We start from the raw sequence: 20,930 nt of genomic DNA, 5'->3' as shown, positions 1-20,930 counted from the left end.
TCCCTTGCCTACGCGCCATTGCCCGTAGTCTCCATCGCGCGCCCACTGCCAGAACTTCTGTTCCTGATGAGCGCCCTCCTGCGCGCCCGCGCGCTAGGGATATTCCCCCTGCACGCACGCGCCCTACGGCTTCGCCCTTACGGGCCCTTCAACATCCTGTGGCTGCACTCCAACCGAGGTCTCCGGAACGGGCACCAACGCGCTCACACGCCCTGTCGCCTGCGCGCCCACGAGCTCCTTCTCCTGCGCGCCAACTCGCAAACTCTCCTACGCGTCCCCTCGCCTGCTCGCCATCGCTCGCGCTAGCGCCCGCGCCCACGTACCCACGCGCGAGCAATCGCCTCCCGAGCTAGGCAATGGCCTATCGCGCGAGCGCGATACCCAGTGCGATGCCCAGCGCGACCCACAGCGCGTTCCCACACAGGATCCGGCAGTACGACGCGTCAGGTCATCTTCATCGCGTTCCCCCCCCCCCCCCCTTAAGCGCTGGACAGCGCGCCCAACAGAGGGAGGAAAATCTCCAGACAAGTCCAGGATCTTTTCTTTTACAGTTTCTTCCTTTAACCCTTTGGCTGCGTAGTGCTGGGAGGATTTTTGTCCCCGAAAAACGTAATTTGCCGGCAAATTTTGAAGTTTGTAGAAATTAATTTCTAAGTACCCCCTGATATTGGAAACAATGTTTTCCATCTATTCATGACTCTTAAACTCTATATTTTTTTGTTTTTAACACATTTTTTACCATTTTTACCCAAAAAACGTACTTTTTTAAAAAAATTACGAAAATTGCATATCATCACAATTGACATGTAAAATGGGTTGGAATATGTTTTTTATGATGAAAAATAACTAAATTAATGAAATATACTGAAATATTGTTATGATTATGTACTTAAATTTTGATTCAAAACTAGTACAAATTTTGTTATATTTTGGAAAATATCAAAAATTGTTAATAAAACCAGAAAAGTTATGGAAGTAAAATTTTATTACAAAAAATATGAAAAAATTACAAACAATTGACAAAAAAGACATATTTACTTCTTTTCATCCTTACATTTGCATGTTTTCTTATAATTCATCACAGTATGAAAAATTTCAAAACAGGGGACAACACAAAGAGGAGGGTTTTGTGGGCACTGTTTACAGAAATATGATGTCTGCTTCCTCTTTCATGTCCCCTTTCCTTTTTTGCAACATTGAGATGGCAATATTGAACAAACACTACAATTAGGTAGGTACTTCTTATTTTCATACTGAGCAATAAAATGCCTTTCCCCCAAGCGCTTGTTTTCCACCAAGTCCCTAACAACATTCTTTCTTCTTGGCTTTGTGTTATATCCTTCTAACAATCCTTTTATTACCTCTTGTCTAAACACAACCTGGGTCAATTTCTTTCTATTTTGCAAGTTGTAACTAATTTTGGAATTTACAAGAGCAACTTCAATCACAAAATGCCAGAGTGTCTGATACCACTTTTTGCTACGGTGATTGAAGGGGTAGGTTGAGCAGAATTGATCAAAAAGGTCTACCCCTCCCATATATTTATTGTACTGAGCTTGCAAAGATGGTTTATCTACTTCCCTTACCCCTTTCTTAGATTGAATAGATTTTTTCACTGTACCTGTGTCCCCAACACTCGAAAGGATATTTACTCTACCACTATCTTGCCAAACGACAGCAACCAATTCCTCATCTTTACTCTTCCACATTATTGGTAGCTGGCCTTTCTTAGGTTTTACTTTTTTCATCTGTGATGGCAAATATTTTCTGTTTGGACGAACTGTCCCACATGCTCCAGTACCTTTACTTCAAAGTTTTTGAAAAAGGGGTACTCCACTTAAAAAGCTGTCCATGTAAACTACATGGCCTTTGTTTTCAAAGCCTTCAAACAAATTTTCTACAACAGATGCACCAAGTCCTTTGCCTTTATTAGAATCTAGCCCCTTCCCTGTGTAAACATCAAATTTCAACAGATAACCAGTCTTAGAGTCACAGAGAGACCAAACCTTAATTCCCCATTTGGTAGGCTTTTTAGGCATGTACTGCTTGAAAAAAAGCCTCCCTTTGAATTTCAACATACTTTCATCTACACTCAAATCTCTACCACTTACATAATATTTAGAATATAGATCTTTCACCATGTCTAAAATTGGTTTTATTTTATAAAGTCTGTCATCATTACCATCAACAGAATTATCTGCAAAATGTAGACAGGAACAGATAATTTCATACCTGTCACGTGACATTATATTGGAAAAACCAGGTGTCTCAGTTAGCCAAAACTTTTTAGAAAAGTAGCTTGCTAGACTACTTTTGTGCACTAATCCCATTGCAATTTCAATAGCAATAAATGCTTTTATTTCCCCTGCATCCACATCTCTCCATGCTCTGTACCGTGATCGAGGGGCTAAAGGTTGCATTTTTTCTATCATGTATGCTGCATACCGGTTAGTTTCCACAGCTACATGATCATATATTTCATTAGGAAACAACTTAGAAAAGCATAAAAATGGAGTGCAGTCATCTAAATTTACAGCCCTATTAGTTTCTGAATAAATTGGTATAGACTTTACCTTTATTGGAGGATCTGTGCCTACATTCTTTATATTCACCCATGAATCATTCAAGTCATCATCTTCAACTTCTTCATCAGCATCTTCAACTTCTTCATCAGCATCTTCATCTGCGTCTGCTTCATAATCCTCATATAGTTCTTCTTCCCTTTGTACAAATAAATCTTCTGTTTCTGAGTCTTCTTCTGCAAGAATATCAGCAATCTCCCGTTGTGTTGCACACCTCTTCCTTTTTGAAGCCATTATAGGTGACCCTGAAAGTAAAAAATAAAATTAGCATACCCTAATAAAGAAATTACATTTATAGCTACTAGACATATATATATATATATATATATATATATATATATATATATATATATATATATATATATATATATATACTGTATATATATATACATATACTGTACATGTACATATACATATACACACACACAGAGAGAGAGAGAGAGAGAGAGAGAGAGAGAGAGAGAGAGAGAGAGAGAGAGAGAGAGAGAGAGAGAGAGAGAGGGGGGGGGAGGGTGGGGGTGAGTAGTATGTAGCCTACCGGTAGCTTATGATTTGTCTTTACAATTCGCATATTATCACATATTTGAAGACACTGATATTAGGCCTAGAGTTTATGGTAATATACATCGTATTCTACCATTATAATAAGTCCAGGCCTATACACAAAGCCTATCATAACATAATCGAAGTTGGCCAACTTACAGTAAAATAGGCTTACTAGGCTTGAAAGAGATGCCCTTCATATTACCTCCTATTACACCATATTTTACACTTATTTAATGATTTAATCAGACTTATTATAGTCTACTTATATTCAAGAACTAATTAGAATAAATAAATTATTACTGAAATAAATAATACATACCTTTAAAACCTGATGTTTGTAAACAACGTGAACTTCGTCGCATCAGCTGATAACACCTGTTTTTGTTTACATTTTGTTTCGTCTTCTGGTCACTAGATGGCAGCACCTACTGGACAGCAAACGTTTTCAGCGTACACTTGAATGTCAAAAGTATCGGCGGCGCTATTCAAAAAGTTTTTTCGCCGCCGTGGGGTAAACTCGCTTTTCGCAGTTAAGGGAGAAATTTTAATTTTTGAGTATACTCGCTTTTCGCAGTCAAAGGGTTAAGGCAGACCCAGTTGTAGTTTCCACTCCTAAGGATCTTACGATCCCCTTCCCTCCAGAGGGTGTCTCTGACAGCGCTGCTGTCAGTCGGCTGCCCTGGTTTGGGCCCTTGATCAGAGCGGTTGCGCAGGCTTTCAAGCCCGCTTTCTCTGAACTAGGCCTCAAATCAGCGGCTATCTCGGCCCCCCTGAAGAGGAAGAGAGGAGTGGACGACGTGGTTACTTCTCCAAGGGCGAAACTGGTTCCTCGGAAGCCGTCGAGGAAGGCTCCCTCCCCTCCCCAGACTTTCTCTCCATCCCCGTGGACGAGGGTTTTCCGTCCTCGGGATTCTCGTGAGGTGAGGCGTTCTCCCATCGCACCAATGGGAGAAACCCCATCTCGCGCCGAGAAGTCTCCTCGGGTGAAGGCGGAGAAGAGCCCCCCACCATCTTTGTTGGAATCCTGTATTCCTCCCAGGAGGGAGTCGAAGGACTCCAAGACGGTTCCAAAATCTTCTTCGAGGATCAGACCAGAGCCAGCTAAGCCCGCGGAGAACATCCACGAGTCCCCCCAAGAAGAGCCTTTGGGGACTGGAGACCTTGCTGCTAGTCCATCAGGAGGAGAGCCGCAGGAGTCGGAGCATGCCTTTAGGCAAGTTTTGACTCTGATGAGGAACCTTAACGGATTTTCGGATCCGGAGATTCCTCCTCGAGAGGGCAAGGACACGGTTCTGGACCGAGTCTTTGGTACTCAAAAGCCCCCTAAAACAAGCGTGGCTTTGCCCTGGTCCCAGGGGGTCAAGAGTGCCAGAGATAAGGTCGAGAGCCAGCTCTCCGAGCTAGCCTCCTCCAGCCGTTCCAGCGCTGGAAACAAACTCCTCCCACCTCTCGTGTCCACCAAAGGAGGTACTTTGAAATCATCGAGGAGTCCTGTTTAGCTCTTGCCCTCCACCACTCGGTGGAAGAGCTCTCCAGGGGAGTCCTTCTCGAGAGAGACTCCACCCGGCCAGTGTCGTTCTCGGCCTCGGAGATTCTCTGCCAGGAGAAGGTAGCGAAGTGTGCCATGCAGGCCACTATGTGGCTGGATATCTGGCTAGGATCTCTTGGCATTCTGATACGTTCCGCTAAGGAGAGTACCAGGAAGGCCTTGGAGACCTTCCTTCTTTCAGGTACTCGTACCATCGAGTTTCTGGCCCACCAAGTCTCGTACTTGTGGGCTAACACTATCCTGAAACGCCGTGATACGGTGTCTGAAAGATTCAACTCGAAGGTCCCCAACACCGAGGTCAGTAAGCTCAGACATTCCTCCCTTTTGGGGAGTAGTCTATAAGCCTCCAGCACCTCAACAAACTCGCCCTGCAAAGACGACAAAGCCGGCAATAGCAGCAAAGGCAGTGGTGTCCAAACAGCCCTTTCCCGTCAAGGACAGGAGAGGCAAGAAGTCCTCCAGGGGAGGCAAAAATCCTAGGGGGAGTGGCCGAGGCCGCAAACGCTAGGATTGGCAGTCCCCCCCGCATGTCCACCAGTGGGGGGATGCCTCCAAAGTTGCGCGAACAGGTGGCAGCAACTCGGGGCCGATTCCTGGACGATCTCCGGGATCAGCCAAGGATATCGCGTCCCGTTCGTAACATCTCTTCCTCCTCTGACAGCGAATCCAGTGTTGTTGAGCTCTCTTGCCATGGGATCGGCAAGAGGGCAAGCCCTTTGGGCAGAAGTCAAGACCATGTTGAAGAAGGATGCTCTCCAAGAGGTCGTCGACGAGTCCCCAGGCTTCTACAGTCGACTCTTTCTTGTAAAGAAGGCGTATGGAGGCTGGAGACCAGTCATCGACCTCTCAGCTCTGAACAGGTTTGTGAATCAGACCCTGTTCAGCATGGAGACGGCAGACTCGCAGTGAGACCGCGAGACTTCATGTGCGCACTGGATCTGAAGGACGCGTACTTCCAAAGCCCAATCCATCCGTCTTCAAGGAAGTACCTAAGATTCAGCCTAGACAACAAGATCTACCAGTTCAAGGTGCTGTGCTTCGGTCTCTCCACAGCACCTCAGGTTTTCACCAGAGTGTTCACCCAGATATCTTCGTGGGCACACAAGATCGGCACCCGTCTCCTCCGTTATCTGGATGACTGGCTGTTCTTTGCAGACTCGGAATCAACCCTTCTTCGACACCGAGACAAACTTCTTGGGATTTGCCAAGATCTAGGGATCATGGTAAATCTCGAGAAGTCTTCTCTGCTTCCTTCCCAAAGACTGGTATATCTAGGCATGACATTGGACACCAATCTCCACAAAGCCTTCCCATCAGACGACAGGATAGCCAGGCTGAGGAAGGTTGCAAGTCCTTTCCTCAGACGAGACGAATTCCCAGCCCAATCATGGTTACGTCTCCTCGGCCATCTCTCATCCTTGGTCCGTCTAGTTCCCAACGGTCGCCTCAGAATGAGATCCCTGCAATGGCAACTCAAGTCCCGGTGGAGTCAAGGATACGATTCCCCGGACGTCTTGATCCCTATGGGTCTCGCGGAATGGACGGACCTTCAGTGGTGGGCGGCAGACGAGAACCTACGAAAGGGAGTGGATCTTCTCGTCCTCCCCCCGGATTTGATGCAGTTTTCGGACGCCTCAAAGAAAGGGTCAGAATCAGAAAAGTGCCTCCATATAAATCTGCTAGAAATGAAGGCCGTTTTTCTGGCCTTTCAACAGTTCCAACAGCACCTGGCGGGTCACTCTGTGGTGGTGATGAGCGACAACACCACAGTAGTGGCTTACATCAACAAGCAGGGAGGTACCTTTTCAGAACAGCTATCCCATCTTGCACTTTTGGCTCGCTTCTTTCCGGGCAAAAGGAATATGCTCGCCGACAGTCTGAGCAGAGTGTCTCAGATAGTGAGTACCGAGTGGTCTTTGGATCGTCAAGTAGCCAATAAAGTCCTGACTTTGTGGGGTTCCCCGATTGTGGATCTGTTCGCGACAGCGTTGAACTTCAAACTGCCGCTGTACTGTTCCCCAGTCCCGAACCCCAAGGCTCTCTGGCAAGATGCTTTCCAACAACGGTGGGACAACATTGACGTATATGCCTTTCCTCCGTTCTGTCTGATGAGGAGGGTACTCAACAAGACCAGACTATCGGTCAACCTCTCGATGACTCTCATAGCTCCGCTGTGGCATCACGCGGAATGGTTCCCGGACCTTCTGCAACTCCTTACGGAGCCTCCGAGAGAACTCCCTCCACGACACGAGCTACTCAAACAACCACACACCAACATCTTTCGCAAAGCCGTAGCTTCGCTTCGGTTTCACGCCTGGAGACTATCCAGCATCTCCTCGCAGAGAGAGGATTTTTGCAACAAGTTGCGGAAAGGATGTCTGGACACCTGCGAAAGTCATCCGCAGGGGTCTACCAGGCGAAGTGGAGAGTTTTCTGTGGTTGGTGTCGTGGAAGGGATATCTCTCCATTCGATGCCACTATTCCAGCAATAGCGGAGTTCTTCATGTATTTGCGAGAAGAAATGCGCCTTTCAGTCTCGGCAGTGAAAGGCTATCGCTCAGCCTTAAGTCTAGCCTTCAGGCTCAAAGGAGTGGACATTTCTTCTTCGCTAGAACTTTCCCTACTTATACGTAGGTATGAACTTACCTGCCCTCAGTCGGAAGTGAGACCTCCTCCATGGAACGGGGTTCGAGTTCTCAAGGTCTCTTAAGAGACCTCCCTACGAACCATTACACCAGGCTTCATATCACCACCTGACTTGGAAGACGGTGTTCCTACTAGCTTTGGCGTCAGCCAAGCGAGTTAGCGAACTTCATGGTCTCTCGTATGACATCGCCCATTCAAGGGGATGGGGGGAGGTAACGTTCAGCTTCGTCCCTGAGTTTATTGCTAAGACTCAGAATCCGGGAGTGCCGGACCCTCGCTTCGACTCCTTCCGGATTTCAAGTCTTCGTTCCGTAACAGATGACCAAGACCATCTCCTACTGTGCCCAGTAAGGAGTCTGAGGCTATACCTGAAGAGAACAGCTGCAGTTCGTCCCCAAGTGCGGGCTTGCTTTGTCAGCACTGGGAGATCGAAGAGGAGGGTTACCAAGAACACCATCTCAGCATGGATTCGAAAGGCACTCGAGAGAAAAATACAACTCTCTATTGATAAGATTATCCATTGGGCCGATATGAATGGATTTAAGTTTTCGACAAGTAAAACTAAAATTGTCCATTTCTGTCGTATCCGGGGAGTACATCCAGACCCGGATATATACATCAAAGGTCAACGGATCCCATGTGCAAGTGAAGCTAAATTTTTAGGGTTATTTGATTGTAGGCTTACATGGGTTTCTCACTTAAAAGCATTAAAAGCTAAATGTCTTGAAGCTATGAATCTTTTCAAAGTATTGTCCCATACATCATGGGGGGCAGACCGCAATACAATTTTAAAATTATACAAGGCCTTGATTTTTTCCAAAATTAGTTATGGATGCGAAATATACTCCTCAGCAACCCCACCCCGGTTAAAAATATTAGATTCTATACATCATGCTAGTATAAGATTGTCCACAGGAGCCTTTAGAACCTCACCTATCTCAAGTCTCCTTGTGGATGCTGGGGAGTTGCCTCTAGACCTTTACCGAATGTCCTCTATTATTTGGTATTGGTTTAGATTGCAAAGACTCCCTAATTCTTCAGCCTTTCAGACTGCAAGCCTTGTAAGGCACTGAACCTACTTTGAGTTGCACCCAAAATCTCCTCAACCTTTTGGGTTTCGGGTGAAACAATTATTAAACAATCTGGATATACCGGTAATTAGAATTAAGGTGCTTCCATTCAAGGTATCATCAACGCCTCCATGGAAATTACCTGACATATCTTTTTGTAAATACTTTATTGGAGTTAAGAAGAATATGACTGACTTAAAATCCAGGTCTCTTTTTATGGAACATGTTGAAGAACATAGGGGATCGACTTTTATATATACTGATGGCTCCAAATCTGATGCTAGCGTTGGATTTGGAGTACATAGTAATGATTTTAATTGTAGAGGTGCACTTCCTCTAACAGCTTCCATATTTACTGCCGAACTGTATGGCATACTAACCGCTATTGAGAAAATAGCTTTGGAAAAAGAGGGTAATTTTACAATTTTTAATGATGCAAGGAGTGTTCTTCAAGCTTTAGAAGTTTTTAATTCTAGTAACCCTCTAGTTTTAAAGATTTTAGAATGGCTTTTTATTATTAGACGGAGAGGTATAATAGTTCGATTTTGTTGGGTTCCAGCACATGTAGGTGTATCTGGGAACGAGAAGGCAGATTTACTGGCGAAGAATGCGGCATCCGAGTTGCTACCAAGGAGGTATCCCATTCCCTGTAATGATTTCCTACCTTACATCAAGAAATTGGTTTGTAATAAATGGCAACAGCACTGGGATAGTCAAGATGGCAATAAAATGAGGGAAGTAACAAATATCATATCACCTTGGAGGTATAACATGATACCCCGAAAATGGGAGACGACTTTTTGCCGTCTCCGTATTGGTCACACACGGTTGACACACGAGTTTCTGCTGAAGGGCCAACACCAACCGTATTGCGAGGACTGTTTGATACCTTTAACAGTGAGGCATTTGTTGACCGAATGCCCTAATTTTACTAACTTGAGAAATAGATATCTGTTTGAGGCTCGAGGTGAGGATGGCAGGTTCATCCTTGCCAAGATTCTTGGACATGATGTGTCCTACTATGCGATTGGAATTTTTAGATTTATTTCAGAAGCAGGTCTTCTGAAAACTATTTAACTATTATAATGACTTCTTAACTTTTATGGTTTTAATTGAATTCTCTCTTATTTTTCATATATAATAAATGCTATCGGTGTCAATGACCTTGAATGTCAGTATGCCAGAAAACTTTCAATCAATCAATCAATCAATCGAAAGGCAATCCATCTGTCCCTGAATCCTGACCCTCCATCACGTCGTCCTAGAGCTCATGATGTCGGGAGTAGCTACCTCCGTGGCCTTCAAGAAAAACTTCTCAGTGACGCAGGTTCTGCAAGCAGGGGTGTGGAAGCGTCAAACAACCTTCACAGCCCACTACCTGCAAGATGTGACCCACAGGAGGCTCGATACGTTCTCTATCGGCCCTGTGGTGGCTGCACAACAGCTGGGTTAAACCTCAGGCTCCTTAATGGACAAGTAGCAGAAGGTTGAGGGCATTGTTACCCGGTTTTAGTCTGCATGAATGAAAAGGTATGCCTGACCCTTATTCTTTTCTTCATCCTCCCCTCTCTTGGGGAAAGCAGCATCCTGGGTTCTCTGCACAGCTGACCTCAAACCACTGCAGGTAAACCATGTTCCCTTGTGTTCCTAGTATTAAGTTAATACTGTCGCGTCCCCATACCCTGACGAGGTGGTATTGGGAGAGTCCTAGCCTAAAGTTTCCATCTAAAGAACTTCAGGTCAACTTCCTAGGACGAGTCACACTTTTTTCCTTCACACACAGCTTAAGTAGGCCGCAGCCCTTGCATAGCAAGGTGCGAGCGAGGTGCAGGGACTCTTTATTGTTGAGTGCTGACACTCAGATAATGAGTCCCCGGGCAAAGCCAAAAGCCAGTATGGCTGGGACTTGTTCCACCCTTCCTAAGGGTTAGGTCACCCACTTTAAATAGCGTGGTTTGTATTCCAGTTACGGAACAAATGACAAATTCGTAGATAATTTGTATTTTTCCTAACTATACAAACCTTAGCTATTTAATCAAACTTGCCCACCAGCCCTGTCCCCCATGAAGTCCTACCTCTAAGCAAAGTGAAGCTTATAACACAGGTGTGTGAGGGGGGAGGGTAGCTAACTTACCCTCCCTGCCCCCCCCCCCCCCCCCCCCCCCGCTAACTAGCGGTGGGGTATTAATCCCTCTTTAAATTTTTATGGCTCGTCCTTTCAGCTACGCCGAAAGTAATTACCCACTTTGAATAGCTAAGTTTTGGAAAGAAGTGAAGAGAGTAAGGAAGGCTGGCTCAAGAATTGAAGAGACAGTGAAAGATGGAAATGGAAGGTTGTTAAAAGGAGAGGAGGCAAGGAAAAGATGGGCGGAATATTTTGAAAGTTTACTGAATGTTGAGGATAATAGGGAGGCAGATATAATTGCTGTTCCAGGTGTTGAGGTGCCAGTGATGGGAGATGAGAATGAGAGAGAGATTACAATAGATGAAGTGAGGAGAGCACTAGATGAAACGAAAGTAGGAAAAGCGTCTGGTATGGATGGTGTGAGAGCCGAGATGTTGAAGGAAGGGGGTGTGACTGTACTTGAATGGTTGGTGAGATTGTTTAATATGTGTTTTGTGTTGTCAATGGTACCAGTAGATTGGGTTTGTGCATGTATTGTACCACTATATAAGGGTAAGGGAGATGTGCATGAGTGTTGTAATTCAAGAGGTATTAGTTTGTTAAGCGTAGTTGGAAAAGTGTATGGTAGAGTACTGATTAATAGGATTAAGGATAAAACAGAGAATGCAATCTTAGAAGTACAGGGTGGTTTTAAAAGAGGTAGGGGTTGTATGAATCAGATTTTTACAGTAAGGCAGATATGCGAGAAATATTTAGCAAAAGGTAAGGTGGTGTATGTTGCGTTTATGTATCTGGAGAAAGCATATGATAGAGTTGATAGGGAAGCAATGTGGAATGTGATGAGGTTATATGGAATTGTTGGAAGGTTGTTGCAAGCAGTGAAAAGTTTCTACAAAGGTAGTAAAGCATGTGTTAGGATAGGAAATGAAGTGAGTGATTGGTTTCCGGTGAGAGTGGGGCTGAGACAGGGATGTCTGATGTCGCCATGGTTGTTTAACTTGTATGTTGATGGAGTGGTGAGAGAGGTGAATGCTCGAGTGCTTGGACGAGGATTAAAATTGGTAGACGAGAATGACCATGAATGGGAGGTAAATCAGTTGTTGTTTGCGGATGATACTGTACTGGTTGCAGACACAGAAGAGAAGCTTGGCCGATTAGTGACAGAATTTGGAAGAGTGTGTGAGAGAAGGAAGTTGAGAGTTAATGTGGGTAAGAGTAAGGTTATGAGATGTACGAGAAGGGAAGGTGGTGCAAGGTTAAATGTCATGTTGAATGGAGAGTTACTTGAGGAGGTGGATCAGTATAAGTACTTGGGGTCTGTTGTTGCAGCAAATGGTGGAGTGGAAGCAGATGTACGTCAGAGAGTGAATGAAGGTTGCAAAGTGTTGGGGGCAGTTAAGGGAGTAGTAAAAAATAGAGGGTTGGGCATGAATGCAAAGAGAGTTCTGTATGAGAAAATGATTGTACCAACTGTGATGTATGGATCGGAGTTGTGGGGAATGAAAGTGACAGAGCGAGCGACAGAAATTGAATGTGTTTGAGATGAAGTGTCTAAGGAGTATGGCTGGTGGATCAGTTTAAGTACTAGGGGTCTGTTGCAGCAAATGTTGGAGTGGAAGTAGATGTACGTCAGAGAGATTGAAGTATGCAAAGTGTTGGGGCCAGTGAAGGGAGTTGTAAAGAATAGAGATTTGGGCATGAATGCAAAGAGTTCTGTATGAGAAAATGATTGTACCAACTGTGATGTATGGATCGGAGTTGTGGGGAATGAAAGTGACAGAGCGAGCGACAGAAATTGAATGTGTTTGAGATGAAGTGTCTAAGGAGTATGGCTGTGTATCTCGAGTAGATAGGGTTAGGAACGAAGTAGTGAGGGTGAGAATAAGTGTAAGAAATGAGTTAGCAGCTACAGTGGATATGAATGTGTTGAGGTGATTTGGCCATGTTGAGATTATGGAAAATGTCTGTCTGCTAAAGAAAGTGATGAATGCAAGAGTTGATGGGAGAAGTACAAGAGGAAGGCCAAGGTTTGGGTGGATGGATGGAGTGAAGAAAGCTCTGGGTGATAGGAGGATAGATGTGAGAGAGGCAAGAGAGAGTGCTAGAAGTAGGAACGAATGGCGAGCGATTGTGACGCAGTTCCAGTAGGCCCTGCTGCTTCCTCCGGTCGCGTTGAATGACCGCGGAGGTAGCAGCAGTGGGGAATTCAGCATTATGAAGCTTCATCTGTGGCGGATAATGGGGGAGGGTGGGCTGAACTCGGTTGAGTCCCTCGTCAGGCTGGGAGGAACGTAGCGTAAAGGTCCCCTTTTTTCATTTGTTTGATGTCGGCTACCCCCCAAAATTGAGGGAAGTGCCTTGGTATATGTATGTATTGTCTGGCATGTAGAGGAATAAAAGTAGAAAATATGCCAAATTTTTTTCTGTGTGTTGGTAGCATGAGCTGCAATTTCTTTTAATCATAGTAAGTACAAATTTGTTAAAGTTTGTAATAGCCTGTTCTTTTAAGATTTTGGAGGTACTGTACCAATATTGGAGAGTTACCCAGATTCTAAAAACCTTTTTAGCTAGTTTTTCATACTAGTATTTAAATTGTTTTCACCAACTAGAAGTTCAATGGTTTAGAAGTAGCTAGGATGATTTCAGAATTCAGAAAATCTTTATGAATTTGTTGGTACAGTTGAAATTTTAACCAATATCTAATTGTTTTTCAAGGATCTTGATGGCGATGTCAACATTGAAGAGTTGACCATACAAGAAAGAACGCAGCGATTCCTGCAGAACACCTCCAGAGAATCAGCGGGCAGGGCAGCAGCTATTCTTGCATCACAACCTTTTCATGTGATTGCTGTGAGGTGTATGGCAGAATTTGTCGGTCAGGACGGCCAGTATACGTGAGTTGATAAGAATATATTTTACATTGTTGATATCTTGATCTTTCAGATTGTTTATTAAATGATTAAATATTGATAAGAAAACGAGTAGAAATGTATTATGAGAACAAGAGAAAAAACAGGAAAATAGTTACATATTCCAACATAAGGGTTTGTTCCTGTAATTAGAAAATCTGTGTATTTGACTGAACATTCAAATTTAAAAATAAAGAAAGAATACGTGTTCCGACACTATGTACAAACATTACGCTCTTTACGTAGGAGTATTTTTTCAGCAATAGCTGAAACCGGCTTTGTTCCGTAACCGAAATACAAACCACGCTATTTACATAGGGTATTGCTTTCGGTGTAGCTGAAATGGCGAGCCATTAGATTTTAAACGAGGGTTAACTACCCCTGCGCTAGTTAGCAGGGGTAGGGGAGGGGTAGCTAGCTACCCCTCCCCCCTCACACACTGGTGAACTGATTCATTTCGCTTATGGCTCGGACGATGAACAGATGTCTCTGTTCCCGTCCTCGCATGGCAGCCATTTATTGTTTTGTCTTTACTTAATTACTTACTTTCTTTACTCATGTATATATGTAAACATATTTTTATGTTTATGTATATATTTGAGTATAGAATCAGTAAGTTTCCTTTTCAGTGTTCGTGCTGTGTGTGTGTGTGTGTGTACGATATCACCGTGTGGCCGCCGGCAGTCAGGCCACTACGATGTATTTTCATGGGCCGCGATCTCTTCCTTGGTCCTTCGGTCCTTCGGTCGCCTCCCTCCACGGGCGCCGTGGGGAGTCGTCATCGCTGGACTTATTATTCTGTTCTCTGCTACTCCTCTTTTCCTACGGGGAAGGTGGGGTTCAGCGTAGGATCGCGAGAGTGTAGTTTGACTACGGTCTCTCTCTCTCTCTCTGAAGGTCGTTCACCTTTTACTACGTTTCTACGATAGCTCCTCCTTTCGGGTGGAGTTGCTACGCAGTACTTTTTATCTCAATTATATTTTTATTAAAGCTAATTGTATTTGTTAACTTTTCAGCTTTTTAGAACGTTTCCCTTTGGGGTGTTTCGTTCTTACTTTTAGTGAACATTCCTTTATGAATTGCATTTTTATAACTGTTATAGTTCAGTTTTGGTTACAGTTCTCGCCCTTCCCCCTTCCCGTGAGTGTAGGTGGGGTTGGGGCTCTTGCCTGTTATGTAATTCTTGTGTTCTTTTCCCTCGGGTTTCCTCTTCGGAGTCTTCCCGGGGGAATGAATGTTAACTAATTATTTTTTATTTTTTTTTTTTATTTTCTCAGTTAACGATCTGTTTTCCATTTGCCTAATGTGACAACAAAGCAGAGGTGTCTTGTTGGGACTCGGGGAGTCGGCTGTTGCGGCCTCCTCTATAGGACTTCGTCAGGGGCGTGTCGCCTTCTCCTGGTAGTTCTCCCGAGGCACCCGACAGCTCTTCAGTTCATGTTAGAACTCTCAGGAGGTTCGCTTCCTTGGGTGGGTACCTTCCCTTCCGAGGGAGGTTACCTGCCCAGGTTTGAGTTTCTTTCCCTTTAGGGGGAAACTTCTCTTACCTTTAATAATTATAATTTGTTCCTGGTCCTCCGGCGGTTTTGCTCTTGGTGCTGAGCGACCGCTTTTGTAACCTTGCTCAAGGGGCTGAGCGGTTACTTCTCGGACCATAGTTTTTGTGCGACTATGCTCTTGGTGCTGAGCGGTCTCACCTGCAGCTACGCTCAAGGGGCTGAGCAGCTGCAGGAGCGCCTCTTCGGAGGTTGGCTCCTAGGTCACTGGCTGACCCTTCGGCCCTTGGGCCCCATCTTCAGTCTCTTCTACGAAGTTTTCCTCTCTCGTTCGCGGGAGAGGACACTCATAGAGACTCCTCTTCGGAGGACTCCTTCTACTGTTGTTGCTGAAGGCTCAGTCCCCTTTGGGGACAGCTGAGCCCTACGGTCTCTCCTGCGAGTGTTTCTTCCCCGAGGGGGAAGTTCACCACAGAGACTCCTCTTCGGAGGTCTCCTTCTGCTGTTGTTGATGAGGGCTCAGTCCCCTTCGGGTGGCAGCTTATGCCACGGTCTCTCCTGCGAGTGCTTCTCCCCCTTGGGGGAGTTCACTACAGAGACTCCTCTTCGGAGGTCTGATGATGGTGCTCCTGCCTGTGGTCGTCTTCATCTTCACCCTCCCCGCAAAGGATCCTCCTGCCAGACCTTCTCCTGGACGCAGATGCGCTGTGGGCGCAAACGTACCTCGTTAACTACGAGCACCAGTCCCTTCGGGGCTAAGGGCTTACTCCACATTGTGGGTAAGTCCCTTAAGTGCCAGGTTTTACCTGCGCGCCCACAAGCGTGCAGTAGCGCTCTTGCGCGCTCCTGCTGTGTTCCAGACTTCTTTCCTGCGATCTCCTGTAGCTGAGTCTCGCCGTAGATCTCCTGATCGCCAGCACTCTCCTGCGCGCCAGCGCTCACCTGTGCGCCGGCGCTCACCTGCGCCTCAGAGTCCTTCTGTGCGCCAGCCCTCTTCAGCTCGCCAGCACACTTCTGGACGCCCTTTACTGCTTCGCGCCTTGGGCGCCAACGGTCTCCTGTACGCCCACGATCACCTGCGCGCCAGCACACATCTGCGCTCCCTTTTCTATGTGCGCAATGCCCGCCAACGTTCGCCCTCGCGCCCACGATCTTTGGATCTAGGCACAGGCAAGGAGATTGTTCCTTCTTTTTACACCCTCGTTCGCCTTCTCGCCAGCGCACATCTGCTCGCCCTTTTCCTGATGTGCGCAAGGCGCACCAGCGTTCTCCACGAGCTTACAGATGTGGGTGGAGGCGAAAGTCTTGATTCCTTCACCTCCTCGCCGACGATCCTCTGTGCTCTAGATTTGACAGAGTCTCTGAGCGCCCGCGCGCCCACGACCGTTCGCTATTTTGCGCAACCTCACCATCTGGTTCTGCCCCTCGCTGATATCTTCCGGCCGCGCAACCGCGCTCCATCGATCTCTTACGCGCCGGCGATCTCCTAGCGATCGCGCGCGATTCTTCGCCTGCCCACTAGCGTTTTCAATGCGCCAACGCGCCCACGCTTCAGATCGCTGTACGCGGCCACGTGTTGGCTCTCCTGTACGCGATTGGTCGCTACGCACCATCGGTCGCCAACACGCCATCGCTCGCCGACGCGCCATCTCCCGCAATGAACCATCGCTCGCCAATCGCGCCATCGCTCACCAACGCGCCATCGCTCACTTACGCGTTTTTCGGTCTTCCGACCGCGCCCACGTGCTCGCGCGCCCTCGTGCCCTCATGCGCATGCGCACACATGTTCGCCCGCGCGCGAACCAACGATTGTACCATCGCGCGAGTGCCAAGGGCGATTTCGACTGTGATTCCCGTCGGGTTTACGTAACACGGGCAACCTGGCGAGTGTTTCTGGAGCGCGTACTTTCAGATCATCATAGTCACGATCTTCACCTCGTAAGCGCAGAGCATGACATGTATAAACCATGAAGAATCTTCAGAAGAGTCTGGGTAACATTCTTCTCCCTCTTCAGGCAGGCCCCATCATCCCTCTCCTCAGCATCGCCCAATTCCCTTCCCTCCAACGGTGGCTGCTGACACTGCCTCTGTCAGTCGTCAACAGCGGGAATACTTCGAGATCATGGGGTAGCCTGATTTAGCTCTTCCTCTCCACCATTCCATGCAACGGACCTTCCGGGGTTTTTCCCTCGAGAAACTCTCCGCCGGGCAAGTGACATTTTCATCTTCGGGAATCTTGAACCAGGAGGAAGCCGCGAAGGGTGCCAGGCAGGCCACCTCGTGGCTGATCGTCGAGCTTGAGTCTCTGGCCATCCGGTCGCGACCCGAGGTTTTATACAAGGTAGCTCCGGGAAGGTTATGGAACTTTCCTCCTCTTGGACACATGCACCTTTCGTTTCCCGACACCAAGTGTCAAATTTGGGGACAAACTTGATGTTGAAGCATTGAGATGCAGTGACCGAGAGGCTTTCTCTCTCTCTTCCATCCTTGGAAGGGGCTTGTTTTAGCCCAAGGACAAGGAACGAGCAACTGAGAGGTGGGGAGAATCGTATCACGATTCGCTCCTCCAAGGCGCTTATTTCCAGTCCCTACAAGCCTCCAGTGCCTCAACTTCTACAGCCTTGTTCAGCCTAGGACATCAGAACCGGCACGGGCAGCTAGACAAGGTGTCTATGCAGCCTTCCCCCTCCTGTCGGGGACGAAGGGCGAGGAGCCCTCCTGGGAGGGCAATAATCTTAGAGGGGGCGGCCTAGGCCGCAAACGCTAGGATTGGCAACCCCTACCTGCATCCCCCAGTGGGGGGGGATGCCTGGATTTGCGCCTTCAAGTGGCAGCAACTCGGGGTCGATTCCTGAACGATCTCCATGATCAGCCAGGGGTTTCGTGTCCCGTTTCGTAGCATCGCTTCCTCCCCTGTCAGCGAATCCGGTGTCACTGAGCCCCTATGCCATGGGAATGGCAAAGGGGCTAGCCCCTCGGGCAGAGGGCGATATCATGCCCTAGAAGGATGCTCTCCAAGGTTGTCGGCGGCTCCCCCCAAGGTTCTTCAAACGACTCTTTCTTGTAAGAAGCGCCTGAAGGCTGGCGACCCGCCATCGTCCTCTTAGCCCTGAACAAGTTTGTCGTACAAACTTCGGTCAGTATGATACAACAGTTTCGATCAGACTTGTAGAGAAACCACAAGACTTCACGTGCATACTGGATCCGAGAGACAAGTACTTCCAGATCCCAGTCCATCCATCTTTACAGGAAGTACTTGGAATTCAGCCTAGGCAACAGATATACCAGTTCAAGGTGCGGTGCTTCGATCTTTCCTCAGCTCCGCAGGCATTCACCAGGAAGTTCATCCCGAACCCTCATGTCCACACAGGAGCGGCATCCGCCTCCTTCGCTTTCTGGATGACTGGTTTCCTGGGCGGTTTCGGTATCGACCCTTCTTCGACGCCGAGACAAGCCTCTGGGACTTTGCCAAGATCTAAGGATCATGGTAAATCTCGGGAAGTTTTCTCTGTTTCCATCGCAACAACTGGTATATCTAGGCTTAATTTAGTCTCCAATCTCCGTTAGGCCTTCCCTTCAGATGACAGGATAGCAAGGCAGAGGAGAGTGGGAAAACCTTTCCTCAGGCGAGGAGAGTCTCCAGCCCTTTTCTGGTTACGCCTCGTAGGTCACCTTCCTCCTTGACCCCTCTAGTCCCTAACACTAGCCTCGGAATGAGTCTCCTGCTTTGGCGACTCAAGTCCCGGTGGAATCAAGACCACGATTCCCCAGACATTCTGGTCCTATGGGACCTGCCGAACGAGGGATCCTGCAGTGGTGGTTGACCTACGAAGCTTTTGCTAGAGAGTGGATCTTCTTGTCCCTCCTCCGCATTTGATGCTGTCCTCGGACGCGTCAAAAAGGGGGGGGGGGACACGTTCTGAACCAAAAGGATCTCAAGCCTATGGCCAGAGCTAGAAGGGTACCTCCACATCAATTGGCTAGGGATGAAGGCCATATTCTGGCCGTCAACAGTCCCAACAGGCCCTGGCGAGTCACTCCGTGAGCGACAACACCACGGTAGTTGCTTTTCATTAAGCGGGGAGGTACTTTTCATAACAGTCTCCCATCCTACAGTAGAGATACTGAGATGAGCCGAAGTCCTCTCAATACCTCTATTGGCTCGCTTCATTCTTGACAAGGAATGTGCTCTCCGACAGTCGGAACAGGGCATCGCAGGTAGAGAGTACCGAGTGGTCTTTGGAACCCCCAGTAGACAGCAAGCTCGGACCTTGTGGTCCTGTTCGCGACGACCTTGAATTTCAAGCTGTCGCTGTACTTCTCCCCAGCCCCAGACCCCAAGGCACCCTGCCGAGATGTCTTCCCACATCGGTGGGACAACATCAACGTCTGCGCCTTGCCACCGTTGGGTCTGTGGGGAAAGGGGGCTCAACAAGACCAGACTTTCGGTCAACCTGTCGGTGACTCTGATAGCTCCGCTACGGCATCAGGCAGAGTGGTTTTTGAACCTTCTGCATCCCTTGATGGAACTCCCGAGAGAGTTATCCCCACGGCAAGAGCTATAACAACCACACCACTACATCTACCACAAGCCGTAGCTCCGCTTCGGCTCCATGCCTGGAGTCCATCCAGCATCTCCTCACTGAGAGAGGCATTCCGCGATAGGTCGCGGAGCGGATGTCTTGACACCTGCGAAGTCATCCGCAGGGGTCCACCAGGCGAGGTGTAGAGTCTTCTGTGGTTGGTGTCGTGGGAGAGGTATCTCTCCCCTCGATGCCACTATTCCAGCGTTAGCGGAGTTATTGTCCATCTGCGGGAGGAATTGCTCCTTTGGCTCTCGGCGGTAAAGCCTATCGCTCAGCCTCAAGCCTGGCCTTCAGGCTCTAAGGTTAGACAATTCCTCCTCGCTGGATCTTTCTTCGCTCATACGAAGCTACAAACTTACCTGCACCCAGTCGGAAGTAAGACCTCCTCCATGGTACATGGTTCGGGTTCTTAGGGATCTTAAGGCTTCTCCCTGTGAACCAGTACGCTAGTCATCTGACAGGCACCTGACTTAGAAGACGGTGCTCCGGCTCGCTCTGGCTTCGGCCAAGCGTATCAGCGTACTTCATGGTCTCTCGTACGACTTCGCCCATTCAAGAGGATAGGGAGAGGTAACGTTCGGGTTCGTCCCCGAGTCGGTTTCTAGACTCAAGATCTTGGAGTCCCAAACCTTCGGTTCGACTCCTTCAGGATTTCGAGTCTCCGTTCTGTAACAGATGACCCAGGCCTTCTACTATGCCCAGCAAGGAGTCGGAGGTGTTATCTTAAAGAACAGCTGCAGTTCGTCCTCACGTGCAGCCCTGTTTGGGAGCACAGGAAGGACGAAGAGGAGGGTCACCAGAAATACCTTTGCAGCCTGGATTCTAGGACCATCCATCTTGCCCTGAATCCAGACCCTCCTCCGTCGTGTAGCCTTAGAGCACATGATGTCAGAGGCATCGCAACGTCTTTAAGAAGACTACTCTGTGACGCAGGTGCTACAAACTGGAGTCTGGAAGCGTCAGACGACCTTCACAGCTCACTACCTGCAGGACGTGACCCACAGGAGCCTCGATACGTTTTTCTATCGGCCTGTGGTGGCTACACAACAGCTGGTCTAACCTCAGGCTCCTTAATGGACAGGTAGCAGAGGGTTGGGGGCATTGTTACCCGGTGTCAGACTGCATGATTGAAAGAGGTATGTGTGGTCCTTACTTCTTTCTTCATCCTCCCCTCTTTTGGGGAAAGAAGCATCCTAGGTTCTCTGCATAGCTGACCTCAAACCTCTGCCGGTAAACCATGCTTCCTTGTTGCAGTGGTTTGCGGACTGTGGCCAGAGGTAGCACCCGAACTGCCTAGTGTCCGAATGCCGACCACAACCCGATGTTCACTACACAAAAAATATACAACAGTGGAATACCCAAAAACCTGAGTAACAGTTCAACAGACCTGAGTACTGGGCACCACCCCTTGATTTATACTG

The 20,930-nt window shown here is 47.6% G+C and overlaps 1 protein-coding gene and 1 pseudogene across 1 annotated transcript in view; one reads left to right on the top strand and one right to left on the bottom strand.

The window, feature by feature from the left end:
• LOC137631493 (mitochondrial carrier homolog 2-like) overlaps nt 1–20,930 on the top strand; it is a 73,062-nt gene that overhangs the window by 26,312 nt on the left and 25,820 nt on the right. The window contains exon 4 of the mRNA XM_068363255.1: nt 13,234–13,412. Within this exon, the coding sequence (XP_068219356.1) occupies nt 13,234–13,412 (179 nt within the window). The remainder of the gene's footprint in view (nt 1–13,233; nt 13,413–20,930) is intronic.
• Nucleotides 1,107–3,694, bottom strand: LOC137631492 (uncharacterized; annotated as a pseudogene).

The sequence above is a fragment of the Palaemon carinicauda genome, chromosome 39 (genome assembly GCF_036898095.1).
Source record: "Palaemon carinicauda isolate YSFRI2023 chromosome 39, ASM3689809v2, whole genome shotgun sequence".
NCBI lineage: Eukaryota > Metazoa > Arthropoda > Malacostraca > Decapoda > Palaemonidae > Palaemon > Palaemon carinicauda.
Note: the sequence above shows the minus strand (reverse complement) of the source record. Positions and strands in the feature narration are given on the sequence as shown.